General features: G+C 46.4%; 1 protein-coding gene across 1 annotated transcript in view; it reads right to left on the bottom strand.

Annotated features, from left to right (window-relative positions):
- The window catches only part of LOC311229314 (glutamate decarboxylase 1), a 102,784-nt gene that overhangs the window by 44,811 nt on the left and 41,842 nt on the right, over positions 1-16,131 (bottom strand). Inside the window, exons 4-5 of the mRNA XM_084315389.1 lie at positions 15,978-16,090; positions 13,791-13,906 (exon numbers count right to left, since the gene is read on the bottom strand). Coding sequence (XP_084171515.1) covers positions 13,791-13,906; positions 15,978-16,090 — 229 coding nt within the window. The remainder of the gene's footprint in view (positions 1-13,790; positions 13,907-15,977; positions 16,091-16,131) is intronic.

Raw genomic sequence — 16,131 nt, forward strand, 5'->3', positions numbered from 1 at the left:
GTGTAGTTTAGTAGTTTGTCAAGTAGTTTAATACAACACAGTGTGTAGTTTAGTAGTTTAATACAACACAGTGTGTAGTTTAGTAGTTTAATACAACATAGTGTGTAGTTTAGTAGTTTAATACGACACAGTGTGTAGTTTAGTAGTTTAATACAACACAGTGTGTAGTTTTGTAGTTTAATACAACAGTGTGTAGTTTAGTAGTTTAATACAACACAGTGTGTAGTTTAATACAACACAGTGTGTAGTTTAGTAGTTTAATACAACAGTGTGTAGTTTAGTAGTTTAATACAACACAGTGTGTAGTTTAGTAGTTTAATACAACACATTGTGTAGTTTTGTAGTTTAATACAACACAGTGTGTAGTTTAGTAGTTTAATACAACACAGTGTGTAGTTTAGTAGTTTGTTTAGTAGTTTAATACAAAACAGTGTGTAGTTTAGTAGTTTAATACAACATAGTGTGTAGTTTAGTAGTTTAATACAACAAAGTGTGTAGTTTAATATAACACAGTGTGTAGTTTAGTAGTTTAATACAACACAGTGTGTAGTTTAATATAACACAGTGTGTAGTTTAGTACTTTAATACAACACAGTGTGTAATTTAATACAACACAGTGTGTAGTTTAGTAGTTTAATACAACACAGTGTGTAGTTTAATATAACACAGTGTGTAGTTTAGTACTTTAATACAACAGAGTGTGTAATTTAATACAACACAGTGTGTAGTTTAGTAGTTTAATACGACACAGTGTGTAGTTTAGTAGTTTAATACAACACAGTGTGTAGTTTAGTAGTTTAGTAGTTTAATACAACACAGTGTGTAGTTTAGTAGTTTAATACAACACGGTGTGGCTGTCATAATCACAGCACAGGCCTACTTCACTCCCCCTCCTTTTCCCCTCACGTCCTCCACACGCTCCTCTTCATCCCCCTCTCTATCCACTGCGCACTCCTCATCATCCTCTCTTTCTTCAGTCACCCCTTCCTTCACCCTCATTCACCCAGCTGTATTCCATCCCCCTAATTCACACACGGGCAAGCACCCCACTCTCCCCAGCTGCACCCTATCCTCCCCTGATGAGGGGACTATATCTACACCTCGACGCTGACCAGAAGCTGTCGTGGTATTAATTAACACTGCCCAGGTACGACGTCTCTGCCACAAGCTCTACTGCTAGATACCCTCCGTGTATTGGCTTACTCTAACGCGTTTCTCTCCTGTGCCCCAAAGGACCGCCGTCCCTGTCTGGACGTCACCTGTTCCCGAAGAGGAACATCTATTCTCCCGCTGCCACCCAGCAGCTCCAGCGTCCCTGTCTGGACGTCACCTGTTCCCGAAGAGGAACATCTATTCTCCCGCTGCCACCCAGCAGCTCCAGCGTCCCTGTCTGGACGTCACCTGTTCCCGAAGAGGAACACCTATTCACCCGCTGCCACCCAGCAGCTCCCCCGACAAGCACCAGGACCGCTTGCTCGCTCACTGCCGCCGTGGCAGCCACAGGACAGAACATTAACCCCGTTCTATTTCCCCCCAATTCCTGTGTTGCTCAATTTCCATTAAACACCCTTGAAACCGCTCCTTTCTCCTCTCGTGTATTCAGCAATTGGGCTGTGCTCCAGACTCCAGTTCTCACAGTTTAGTACAACACAGTGTGTAGTTTAGTAGTTTAATACAACACAGTGTGTAGTTTAGTAGTTTAGTAGTTTAATACAACACAGTGTGTAGTTTAGTAGTTTAATACGACACGTTTAATATGACACAGTGTGTAGTTTAGTAGTTTAATACGACACAGTGTGTAGTTTAGTAGTTTAATACGACACAGTGTGTAGTTTAGTAGTTTAATACGACACAGCGTGTAGTTTAGTAGTTTAATACAACACAGTGTGTAGTGTTTAATACAACACAGTGTGTAGTGGCTCTGAAAGAACAGGTAGTTTAGTAGTTTAATACAACACAGTGTGTAGTTTAGTAGTTTAATACAACACAGTGTGTAGTTTAGTAGTTTAATACAACACAGTGTGTAGTGTTTAATACAACACAGTGTGTAGTTTAGTAGTTTAATACAACACAGTGTGTAGTTTAGTCATTTAATACAACACAGTGTGTAGTTTAGTAGTTTAATATGACACAGTGTGTAGTTTAGTAGTTTAATACAACACAGTGTGTAGTTTAGTAGTTTAATAGACACAGTGTGTAGTTTAGTAGTTTAATACAACACAGTGTGTAGTTTAGTAGTTTAATACGACACAGTGTGTAGTTTAGTCATTTAATACAACACAGTGTGTAGTTTAGTAGTTTAATATGACACAGTGTGTAGTTTAGTAGTTTAATATACAACACAGTGTGTAGTTTAGTAGTTTAATACGACACAGTGTGTAGTGGCTCTGCACATTAAAATGTGTAGATATTGTGTACATAAAAACCTTGGAAATAGTTTTTTGTGCTAAGAGTAAAAGCGTACCAGTTTGTATGCAATGTCTCTTTCAACCAAGAGAAGGGAAGTATAATTTAAGAGGGTTGTGTATTCTTAAAACATGTAAAAAGGTAAGAACTAATGTAAAAGCTATATGTATTTAAAATTTTGGGAGTTAAATTATGGAATAGCCTTAGTGACGGGTTGAAGTTGTGTACTTCTCAGGGGAGATTTAAAAAAGCCTTAACACTTTGAGTGCCAGCAACGTGTTATGTCGTCTTATCATGCCCCCCGTTGAGTGCCGACGACGCGAATTGTCTTTTTTTTTTTATTTATTAGCGATTCATATTTCATCAACCGAGTCTCCCGTTGGTACAGCAGCCCCTCTAGGAGCTCCGATGGGAAAATACCGCCCCCTATCGTCTATCCCTGTGTAACTGCAGGCCATTCGATTATACTGGTGGATCTGTGTGGGGGGAGCCAACTGGCTCCATTATGCTGGCGAGGGATCTGATCAGAAGTGATTGCGAGTTGAAAAAACAAACACATTTTTTCAGATATCTACAGATACGTGATTTTGTTAAGAGCAAATTTGACCAGTTCCCCCATACACCTCCAAAAACTTTGATCAATCGCATCTTGGAGGTGAAGGCTGTAAGCAAAGGCTCAATATCCCTATCCCTACCCTCCTCAGTATTGGCTATAAGACAAAACTGGGAGTCCGATCTAAATCATCAATTTACAGACAAAGAATGGGAAAACGCCCTTGCCCGAATACACTCGCCGTCGACTAAAGACGCACTTCTTCAACCATTATCTGAATTAAAAAAAAAAAAAAAAAAAAAAAAAATCTAACCCTAACTAACCGTACTGTCATGCACTTGTCCTAATAAACTAACCTACACTGTAGCACTCAACACTTTGATGAACATTGTTGCTCAGCTGATAGAGTTGTGCCCTTCCTGATGGCTTGTCGTACAGAACTTGTAAGTCGCTTTGGATAAAAGCGTCAGCTAAATGACTAAATGTAAATGTAAATGTACACTCTTCTTCAATATGTGCCCGCCATTCATTGATACAGTTCAAGCTCCTCCACCGTCTGTATTGGTCAAAGACTAGACTGGCGAAGATAAATCCAGGCATGGATCCCACATGCGACCGGTGCCACCAAGCCCCTGGCTCACTTATTCATATGTTTTGGCATTGTCCAGTACTGGCCCCTTTCTGGACATCCATTTTTAAATCTTACTCAGATATATTTTTTATGAATATTGACCCATGCCCTCTTATTGCACTATTTGGTTTAACACTGGAAAACGCTGCAATATCTATTGGGCAATCCAATGCCATGGCCTTTGCCTCACTCATTGCCAGACGCCTCATCCTATTCAACTGGAAGGCAGCCACTCCCCCTTCACACTTACACTGGATGAGGGATGTCATGTCTCTTATACATAGAGAAAATCAGATTTACAACACAAGGCCACACAGATATCTTCCACAAAACATGGCAGCCCTTCCTATCTCGTTTCAAAACCCAAATGACTCCACCCAAACATGGGACCCCATGACCCCCCTCCTCCCCCTATCTACCTTCATGACACTGCTAGCCCACGCATGGCTGGGGAGATGGCATTGTGGTGGTCTGCTAAGGGTGTTAAATTTACTTTCCATTTTATTTGTTTCACCATCTGGAAATCACGCTACCAAAATGGAGAGTATCATTTATATTATATATTATTATTATATATATATATATATATTTTTTTCCCCTTTTGCTTTCTTTTAATTTTCCATTATTTTTTTTTGCGTAGCTTTGTCTGCCACATCTGTACTTTTGTTTAATTATTTAAATTTCTATATTTTTTATTTTTATTTGATCTCTTATTTTTTTTTTTTTTTTTTTTTTTTTACATGTATGTTTGTCGTCGCCCTCACTGGGTGGGATGGGTGGGATTAGGGGATAGGAATGGGGAAGGAAATGGAAGTTGTATAATTTGGATAACTGAAATGTATAAATGTACTAATTATTCCAATAAAAAAAAGATAAACATAAAAAAAAGAAGTGATTGTGAGTTGGAAAGCAGCCTGGAATATATATTTACAGCAGCCAATAATCAATCAATAAACGCGATCGATATTTGGAATGGTGATCAGGAATTGGAATAATCTTTTTGGAGAACATCTGATCTAAGGTAAGGAGTCTATGTTACCATTTTTAGGATAATCAGAGCTGTATTCACTGAGATAACAGCGTGTCCCGTATGTGTATGTGTGTGTGTGTGTGTGTGTGTGTGTGTGTTTGTGTGATGTTGAGGAAATGAGAGAATCGGTTTCTCAGCTCGCTTCTATAGCGTGCATAAGTACACATATACTATCGATAATCTAGCGTTTATTTGAAAACGATTCATAAATAGGCCGACAAATGACAACGTGTCTAGTGTATTCGAGAATATTCCAATAAATGCCGTTTATGAGGGAATATTTCTATTTTCCGGAAAAAATCCGTTTCGACAATGTTGACACAAGTCATTGATAAGCGACGGGCAGATTAGACACATAGCCATAATTTAAAACATAGATTATGCGTTTTTAACGCTGTCATTGAAGTGGATGATGGCACTCAAGGACATTAATCAACGTTATATTTCGTATGGCTATCGTGTGCCGCTCAAGCCTATTGAGATACCCCTTATCTCCTTGTACCTACTGTACACCACCACGAAACAACTTATGCACCCACACCTGACCGGGTCCCGCCTCTATGGAGGCGTAGCCTATAAGACCATGGTACTGGTCACCAAACACCCTTCCTCTATTTTCGTTCCATCATATTGGATGCTGTGCACCGTATGTAACTAGTAGTATGAAAAGATTAGAGAAGGTTCGTAATGTTGAAAGCTTACCGGAGGTTTGGTTTTCCCTGGCATCTTCGGAGCATGTTTCAGCGACACATTGGGCCGGTGCTGATGTTTCCTCGGCTGACGACGGCAGACCGAGGGGCAGCGTACAAGGTTTGACTATCAAGTCGGCTTGTACAAAGGTAAGGCCTGTGTCATTAGGCATCATTGTCAGTATTGGTAATGCTGTGGAGTATGTTTCGGCGCCAGGGCCGGGGCGGCTTGGTGATCGTTCCACTGCAGTGGACGGTTTCCTGGCAATCCTGGAGCACGCTGCTAACGTTAATGCTACTACTGCTACTTCTGCTAATGCTAACGTTGACGCTGAAATGGGTCGTACCGCTTTTCCCTCCTCTTACCAGCTTCATTGATGAAGGTCAGTCGGTGGTTGATGTGGGGGGTTTCGCTGAGTCCTATTTACCTTTTTTACAGGTGAACGGGCTAACAACAGGGTGCAGGCCGGGTGTACCGTGGCTAAGCAGCCAGGTAGCTTTGTTCCTGTGCCCCGGCGGGGATGAACGACGTCCCGCCCGGCCGATGCTTGATAGCGAATCGGCTCGGAGGGTGGCAGTATGGACGGATGAGTTGTATACTGCTACAGGATGGTATTTTGCGGCGGCCAGTGTTATGGCCAGCTGGCTAGTTTCCTATCCATATTGGCGTTGGGTAGTAGGACTTTGGGTCCAGCCGACATTGTAAACATGTTGCATGTTTGTGGTGTTATAGAGATCTTGACTCAGTCGCAAGCTATAACTGCGGGGAGGATTAGGATGCTATCAACGTTGGTTGTTAGGCATGTTTGGTTGGAGCAATCTCCTCTTGGGGAAGAGGATAGGTTTTCTCTCCTCACGACTCCTTTTTCCACATATAGTCTTTTTGGGCATTCTGTGGAGGCGCAGGCGGTTGTTGATCTGGGTCCTACACCGCCTCACGCTGTGCAGCCAGAGGTGGGAGCACGGTCTCGTCAACGACTGTGGCGAGATCCTCGACAGGCGGCCATGTTTCCCCCGCCAGTGGTGCCCTGGGTGGAGAGTCAACAGGGTACCACAAGGCCGACAGCCTTGGCGGCCGAGGGATCGGCCATTTTGGGTGAATTCGAGTTTGGTAAAACAAGCCGTCGTCACTTTGCCGCGAGCAGCCCGCTCCCCGTTCAATCCTCTCTCTGTTACCCACGGAAGCGGGGCTCTGATCGTTCTCCTTTGGCTGTTTGCCGCGAACCTTCATTGAAGCGTATGCGGCCCCATTCTTCACTTCTCATGGGGACAGGGGCTGACACCCAGTTGATGGCTGAGCCTGGGTCTGTCCGTGAGAATGTTCCGTCGCGTGGTTCCTGCACCACACGTTGTGTGTTGGATGAGCCTGGTGTTACAGCTGCCACTAGCTACAGTGGTCAGCTGGGGGACTCGAGGCCTCTTCTGTTGAATGCACAGCAGGGGTTACCCCGGCTTCGCCTTCGCCAGGCGGGGTATCGTGCTGATGTCTCCCACTCCCGTCACAGCGGCAGTGGTCTGCAAAGGAGAGGCGGGCGTGATTTGGGTGGTAGCAATATCACTGCAGGGCTTCGGCGTGTAGGAGCCCATGGGGTCCTCATGCCTTGCGTGTCTAGCTGCGGAACAACTCCTCAGCATGCGCTAGAGGGGTGTTCAGGGGGGGGGTGTGTGTCAACCAGTTTGATGACAGCTTCTCCCGGATCAAACCGGCCCTTTCTGTCGGGGTCCCCCCTTGGGTGCGTCGCACAGCGGGAGGGACCGGGCCAACTATCTACTGTTCCTTGCGGCCCAGCGTCAGTTGAAGGCGGGTGCGCTGTGGGATTATTTTCACATATGGCGACAAGAATGCCGTTTGGAGGGGTGGATAGAGAGAACGTTGAGGGAGGGGCTTGTTTTGCAGTTCGCACAACCCCACCCTCCGTTCTCAGGTTTGGTGCCGACCCTATTGTCAGGGTCAGAAGCAGTGACAGCCCTGGCCGACGAGATCCAATCTCTGTTGGCGAAGCAGGCCGTCGTCGTGGTTCCGAGAGAGGAGGCGATGTCAGGCGTCTACTCCCGTTATTTTCTGGTACCCAAGAAAACAGGGGGGGTCAGACCTATACTGGATCTGTCCGCATTCAATCGGTTGATTGTAGCGAGACCGTTCAGAATGTTGACCGTCAAACTCCTTCTGCTTGCTGTCAGGAGGGGAGACTGGTTCACCTCCATAGACCTGAAGGATGCGTATTTTCACATCCCCATTTACCCTCCTCACAGGAAATTCCTACGGTTCCTGTTTCAGGGCGTAGCGTACGAGTACCAGAGGATGCCGTTCGGTTATTCTCTGGCTCGCCGCACATTCACCAGGTGCGTGGCGACTGCACTGGAGCCCTTACGTCGTCGGGGGTTACGAGTTCTATTCTATCTCGACGACATTCTACTCCTCAGTCGTTCGGAGGAGGTTGCCAGGTCTCATACCAGGCTGGTGGTGGAATTCCTCACCAACCTGGGTTTTGCTGTGAATTGGAAGAAGAGTACCCCTCTTCCCAGTCAACAGGTGGAGTACTTGGGCTTGACGTTGAGGTCAAGGCCCATGATTGCAACCCTCTCGGAGCAGCGTCGGGTGGTTCTCCGTCACGCGCTCGGGGGTTTCCGTCTGGGAGGGACGGTCACGGCGCTGCAAGTGATGCGTCTGCTAGGCATTATGGCATCTGCTCACACGGTGGTTCCTCTTGGCCTCCTCTTCATGAGGAGGATACAGAGGTGGGTTCTCTCTATGAGAATAGATCCGGTGAGGGACAAAAGGAAACGGTTGACGGTTCCTTTGTCGATATGGGGAGATCTCGCCCACTGGAGGAGGCTGGGTATCCTCACCATTGGGGTCCCCATAGGCAGCAGGAGCTCACACGTCACGGTCTTCACCGACGCCTCTCTCACGGGTTGGGGAGGGATGTGTCGGACCCATGCAGTGGGGGGCAGCTGGACGGGTCATGCTGGCCCAGCTGCCCTGCATATCAATGTGTTGGAGTTGGAGGCGGTCCTCCTGGTCCTCAAACAGTTCGACCACCTGGTGGTAGGCGAACACGTTTTGGTCAGGACGGACAGTATGACGGCAGCAGCGTATATCAACAGGCAGGGTGGGACTCGTTTCATCCGCCTGGTCCGGGCGGCGGTCGAACTTTGGCTATGGGCATCTCGCAGGCTGCGCAGTCTGAGGGCGCTCCACATTCCTGGTACAGAGAATATGGGGGCGGATATGATGTCTCGGGGCGGTCCTCATTACGACAAGTGGGAACTCCACCCCGACATTGTCAGACAGATCTGGGATCGGTTCGGGGAGGCCTCGGTAGATCTGTTTGCGTGCCGACGCTCTCACAAGTGCCCCTTGTGGTTCTCGCTCAGTCGAGCAGATCATCCCCCCTAGGGGGTGGATGCCTTCTCGACCTTTCCATGGCCACCCGGTCTTCTGTACGCCTTTCCTCCTGTACAGCTGTTGAGTCAGCTGTTGGAGCGGATACGGAGGGAGCGCAGGACGTGATCCTGGTCGCGCCGGACCGGGGCAAGTCAGTATGGTTCCCGGTCTTGATCCAGCTTCTGGTCGCTCCTCCTTGGGTCATTCCTTGGTTGGCGACGGCCCTCTCACAGCACGACGGGTCACTGTTCCAGTTTCCGATGTTGGGCCAACGGCTGTTGGTGTGGCTGGTGGGAGGGTGAGTCTGGAGAGGATGGACCCTTCGGTGGTTGATACCATCCGGTGTGCGCATGCTCCCTCCACTGTCACGGTTTACGTGGGCAGATGGCGTGCGTTCCAAGAGTGGTGTAAGGCGGGGGGCTGGGACCCTGTCTCCTTCCCCCTGGATGCTGTCCTGAGTTATCTCCAGTCTCTTCTTTGTAGACTGTCGGCTTCGACGGTGAGGGTATATGCGGCGGCTATATCCTCCTATCATGAGGGAATTGAGGGGACTGTTTTGTTCAGCCACCCTCTTGTGAAGCGTTTCCTGCTTGGCGCTCGACGCGTTAAGCCGGTGCAACGCTCCTTGGCTCCGACTTGGGATCTTCAATTGGTCCTCGGTCGGTTGTCCTTGGCCCCGTTTGAGCCGCTCGAGCAGGCGCCGTTGGAACGGCTGTCTTTCAAGACCGCGTTCCTGCTGGCTGTCACTTCCGCTAAACGCGTGGGTGAGCTCTGTGCTCTCTCGGTACGTCCAGAGTGCCTGTCTTTTCGGGCCGATTGCGGTGCCACTCTGCGACCTAATCCTGCTTTCATGCCTAAGAATATCCGGAGTTCCTTCCGCTCCCATGATATTGTGGTTCAGGCGTTTCGTCCTCCTCCTCACACTTGTGAGTTAGATGCGGGCCTTCACCTATCATGTCCGGTCCGTGCTTTGGGAATTTACCTCAGCCGTACTCAGGACCTCAGGGTTACCGATCAGCTTTTTGTCTGTTACGGTGGTTCTCGTGCCGGTAAGGCACTGTCGAAACAGCGCCTGTCCCATTGGTTGTGCGAGGGCATTGCCCACTGCTACACGTTGGCTGGGCAGGATCCCCCTGGGGGCATCAGGGCGCACTCCACTCGTGGGGTGGCTGCCTCTGCCGCTCTCCTGGGTGGGGCCTCGGTGGAGGACATCTGTGCTGCAGCTTCATGGTCCTCCTCGGGCCCCTTTGTAAGGTTTTACCTCATGGACATGACCGGGGGTTCTGTCTCCCAGGCGGTTCTGGGGTCTGTGGCCTTTCCTGCTTCCCGTCCTTTGGTAGGGTAGCAGGAGTGTGTGGGTATGGGCCACAGTGTGTTAGGTCACACGTGGTTCCGCCTGTGCTGTGTGTTCAAGGGGTTCTAGTTCCCTCTTGTTCGCACTCAGGTGGAGTTGACTGCGCCCCCCCTTCGTTAGGAAGGATGGGGCTCCCCGCACCCCTTGATGTGGGCTTACGGGTCCTCAGGGGGTACATCTGTTGGGTCTCGCGTCCGCTCTAACCCATATCTCAATAGGCTTGAGCGGGACGCGATAGCCATATGAAATATAACGATAGGTTATGTATATAACCTAGTTATATGAGTATTGGCTGAGCGTCCCGCTCTAAGCGGCCCTGAGTTCCCTTTTTGAGGGATCTTTTACTGGAACGGGATTTTGGCGAGGAAGAGTGTTTGGTGACCAGTACCATGGTCTTATAGGCCAGGGGTTCCCAAACTTTTCAGGCCGGGACCCTCCCCATCAACATGGACCCCCTGCAATTTGCATACCGCCCCAACAGGTCCACGGAGGACGCCATAGCCCATGTGCTGCACACAGCAGCATCACACCTGGACAAGAGGCAGGGGAACTATGTGAGAATGCTATTCATCGACTACAGCTCGGCATTCAATACCATAGTCCCCTCCATACTCATAGCCAAGCTCAGGGACCTGGGCTTGAACTATGACCTCTGCCAGTGGGTCTTGGACTTCCTGACTGGCAGACCCCAGGTGGTGAGAGCAGGCAACTGCACCTCCTCATCCATCACCCTCAACATAGGGGCCCCCCAGGGCTGTGTTCTGAGTCCCCTCCTCTACTCCCTGTACACACACGACTGTGTGGCTCAGCGGAGTAGCAATACAATCATCAAATTTGCTGACGACACAGTGGTGGTGGGCCTGATCTCTGCCAACGACGAGAGGGCCTACCTGGAAGAGGTCAAGGTCCTGGCGGGATGGTGCCAGGAAAACAGCCTCTCCCTGAACGTCAGCAAAACAAAGGAGATGATTGTGGACTTCAGGAGGTCGGGGGTCAAGGACTACAGCCCCCTAAGCATCGACGGGGCACCGGTTGAGAGAGTCAACAGCTTTAAGTACCTCGGAGCCTACATATCCGAGGACTTGACATGGACCACACACATTGACAGTGTTGTGAAGAAGGCACGACAACGCCTCTACTTCCTCAGGCGCCTAAGGAAGTTCCAAGTCAGTCAGAAGATCCTTAAGAACTTCTACTCATGTACAATAGAGAGCATCTTGACCGGCAACATCACCTCCTGGTTTGGGAATAGCACTGCACAAGACCGAAGCAGACTACAAAGAGTGACACGTTCAGCCGAACGCACAATTGGAGGGGGGCTCCCCACCCTCCAGAACATTTACAACAAGCGTTGCAAGGGCAAGGCTAAGAGAATCATTAAAGACTCCAGTCACCCGAACATCTGCCTCTTTGAACTGCTGCGGTCAGGCAAGCGATACCGGAGTCTCAAGGCGAGCACAGAAAGACTCAGAAGAAGCTTCTATCCCCAGGCCATCAGGCTGCTAAACGAACAATGAACACTACACAACAACAACCACCAAACGCACATAGCACACACATCCACACGCACACACTCACTTTAAACAAACACACTGTAGCACCCACTCCACACACTTTATAGCACACACCCACTTTAAACAAACACACTGTAGCACCCACTCCCCACACTTTATATTTATTGATGAAGGATTGCACTACAACTCGTACACCTTACTGTAAATTGTACCTAAATTGTACCTCATCCCATTTCTGCTTTGCACTACATAGTACTGTACATTAGTACACTGCATAGTATTGTATATTATATGGTAACTCAGAACATTGTACATATGTCTATACCGAACACTGTGACCTCATTTTCTTCTTCTAAATTACATGCTATACTATGTTATTTGATACTATCTTGTCTAGCACAGTCTCTGGAGCGTAACAGTAAGAAGCATTTTGTATGAAAGTATTCTGTACTTCTGTATGACAACTATTAAAGAAACTTGAAACTTGAAACTTGAAAATAAGGCGTCAGAGAGCCGCGGCCCAATGCACATCGTCAGGCTTTTCTTTCTTTTTTTTTGCCAGGCGACCGATTTTTTAAGCCAAATATCACTTTAAGCCTATTCAAGTTTCAAGTTTCAAGTTTCTTTAATAGTTGTCATACAGAAGTACAGAATGCTTTTATACAAAATGATTCTTACTGTTACGCTCCAGAGACTGTGCAAGACAAGATAAGTATGAAATAAAATAACATAGTATAGCATGTAAATTAGAAGTAAAAAAATGAGGTCACAGTGTTCAGTATAGACATATGTACAATGTTCGATGCAGAATAGACGTAACTGAGTTACCATATAATATACAATACTATGCAGTGTACTAATATACAATACTATATAGTGCAAGGCAGAAATGAGATGAGGTGCAATTTAGGTACAATTTACAGTAGGTGTACGAGTTGTAGTGCAAATCATTTATCAATAAATATAAAGTGTGTTTGTGTGATCTAAAGTGTGGAGAGTGGGTGCTGCACTGCTGCAGTGTGTTGTTTGTTTAAGTGAGTGTGTGCGTGTGGGTGTGTGTGCTGTGTGCATTTGATGGTTGTTGCATAGTGTTTATTGTTCGTTTAGCAGCCTGATGGCCTGGGGATAGAAGCTTCTTCTGAGTCTTTTTTTTTATTAAGTTAGTTCAAGTTAGTTATTCATTTATATGTGCTATTTATGAGAGGGCTAACTTGTTGAAAAATAATAATGATAATAATAATAGCCTCATTAAAATACTATTGTTGCTTTGGTTGTTTTCAGCGTTTTATGTGCATAATCTGTTATTTAGTTTGAAATGTTCGTTGAAATAAGTAGATTTTTCGTTTTTGTTTATTTATTAAGTTAATATAAAACCATATAGTCACATTTTATAATACAATAAAATAGAATTTTAGAATACAACTAGAAACACTGTCCTGGCCTGCTTCTAAGTTCAGTGGCCTAAAAAAAAAAGAAAAAAAAAAAAAAAAAATTCTTGGGAAACCATCTCACCCGGTCAGGTGCAAGGTGCTCGCCACTAACACAGGAGATGCTGGGTTCGAGCCCAGCTCTCTGCGTTGCTACCTGGTCGTTCATACTAACACAATTGGCAGTGTTAGGGGTGGGAAAGCTGGTGGGTGGGGATTGGACGTTGTGGACAGCGTCTCCTACAGGTCGGTTGGTGCGCCTGTACAGCAGAATCAGGAAGTAACGGGGGCAGCGTGAGCCTCCCACGTGTTACTCCTCGCCACTGAGAGATTGCGCTGTACAGGTGAAAAGATGCGACAGCTGCCTCCTCGTGTACCGGAGGGGACACGTGATGCAAGGCTTGGTCCTCACTGCAGCCGACCAGTGGGAGGCATAGTCTAGCAACGTTCGAGACAGAGGAGGGGAGAATTGAAGGGAGAATTGGCGAGGCGAAATTGGGATGGGAGAAAAATAGAAAAAAGAAGGAGAAAAAGTGGATAAAAAATATATATTTCGATAGGCAAAAATAAGCACGTGCTTCAGCCTATCCCTTTTTTCCGGTCGTTGATTTTGGATTTTGTGTGCGAGCTTGCCTTGTACATTTGTGATTTTCTATTATTTATTTATTGTAATTTCTTTTTTTGCAACTTCACACGGGTGTGTTTGATTTGTCTGTAAACAAGACCGTAAAATAAAAAACGTCATTCATTAATTCATTCATTCATTCATTCCAGTGGCTCAACAGACACGAGGCTCACGTGCTCGGAGGTGAAGAGGACCAGCCTGGGTGCCGCCGACATGCCTTTGGTCTTGACCTCCGGGAAGTACTTGTATCTGGCGATCATCACGCTGTACATGTTGGATATCGCTCCTCCTGCAGGGGTCGGAGGTCAGAGGTCAGACAGCCTAGAGCAGTGGTTCCCAAAGAGGGGGTTGCGACCCGCCGCGGGGGGGTCGCCAGATGATAAAAAAAATAATAATAAAAAAAAAGATTTCCAAAAAAAGTGGCCTGACTGGGGCTATATTTCGCACTATATTTCCTGGCCTGAATTACTTCCCCAGTCCGTCCCTGGTTAAAAGCCTCCAATGCTTATTAGTGTATGTGCGTTTGAACGTTTGCATGTTTCAAACATACATTTCCAATTATAAAAACAAAACCAAAATTAATAAATAAAAATAGAATTACATTATTATTATAATTTTTTTTCATCAACTTTTTCTCCCAATTTTTCTATTTTTCTCCCATCCCAATTTCGTATTATCCAATTCTCCCCTCCCCTGTCTCGAACGTTGTTAGACCATGCCTCCCACTGGTCAGCTGCAATGTGGACGAAGCCTTGCATCACGTGTCCCCTCCGGTACACGAGGAGACAGCCGTTGCATCTTTTCACCTGCACTCTCATTGGCGAGGAGTAACGCGTGGGAGGCTCACGCTGCCCCCGATACTTCCTGATTCTGCTGTACAGGCGCACCAACCGACCTGTAGGAGTCGCTGTCCACAACGTCCGATCACCACCCACCGGCTTTCCCACCCCCTAATACTGCCAATTGTATTAGTATGAACGACCAGCCAAGCCGGAAGCAACACCGAGAGCTGGGCTCAGCATCTCCTGTGTTAGTGGCGAGCGCCTTGCCCACTTAGCCGCCCACACATTATTATTTATTTTTTTATTTTTTTTTACCTCCTATAATAGTGGGGGTCACGGCTCTCTGAGACCGTTATTTCGGGGGTCGCGGCCTGAAAACATTGGGAACCCCTGGCCTAGAGGATGTAGGTTTTGATCTGTGGCTAAGGTAGGCTAATGCTAAGATAAGATGAGATAAGGTAAGGTAAGATATTCCTTTATTTATCCCCTTGCAGAAAATTCCGGGGGGTGGGGGGGGGGTACAGGTATGGGCAGGGTGATAGTAGAAAGACATACATACAGGCGATACTATTTTATCTGAATATGAAAGATATGAGGAAAAAATATAATTAACTATGAATATAAAAATGTGAGACAAATAAATCAATATATCAGTATGATATTTAGCAACAAATAAATAAATATTCATACTGGTGTATGATAAAGAAGGACACAAGTACAATATGACATAATACTAATAATAATAATTTTATGATATAATATGGAGGTTTATCTCTGTTTATCTCCACTCTCACCAAACGTATTTCTGTATAGAAATGTAGATAGTTTAATGTGCCAATAATATACTATCCACTTTTATACCAACAACTCCCATGCAGGACTGGGGATTAAACCCTCAATAACTTCACAACGTGTGCAAATGGGGGACCCTGATGTAAACAAGACGAAAGTCTTTCTCTGGTCTGCATCCCCGTAACAATTGTGTGTATTGAGCTGTACTGTATTGTACCCATTCTGCAATCTGTTAATAACATTTTCAATCAATCAATTCAATCAATCAATCAAGTTGCTGCTGTTTGTAGAACGTGAAACAGACTTCTAATGACAACAGTAGCTCAATATCTGAAATGGGGGGAAAGAAACACTAACCTTCTTACTGTCTTCTACTATCATGCACTCGTCCTACTATACTACTATGTCCCTACTACTATGCGCTCAACACTGCGGCACCCAAGTGTCAACACTGTTTGATGAACATTGTTACTCAGCTGCCAGAGTTGTACCCTTCCTGTTGACTTGTACGTCGCTTTGGATAAAAGCGTTCAGCTAAATGACTATTATGTAAATGTAGCTGATGAATTCAGAATCCCATTAGCAAATGTACCTTCTTATAGCTGCCTGAGTAGTTTTATGGAAAAAAGGAAAGACGTCGCCTCGCCAGGTATCGGGGACACTGACGATATGTCACAATGTCTGGCTGGTGGCCCGTGTTCACTTCACAAGCCCCAAAGCTATTTCTGTTCCAATCTGAGTACATTAGTTAAAATCCTCTGGGTGATCCACGGGCTGTGCTCTCACCTGGTGAGAATATCCCATCCCCCTCTCCGCCGGGCCAGCCAATGATCTCTCTCATCTTCTTCAGGGTCAGCTGCTCCATGAGGACGAACACAGGGGCAATCTCATAGGTGAACCTGGAGAACAAGATCAAGAAGACCAGGTAATACCTCTGGAT

The sequence above is a fragment of the Notolepis coatsorum genome (genome assembly GCF_963971535.1).
Source record: "Notolepis coatsorum genome assembly, chromosome: 5".
NCBI lineage: Eukaryota > Metazoa > Chordata > Actinopteri > Aulopiformes > Paralepididae > Notolepis > Notolepis coatsorum.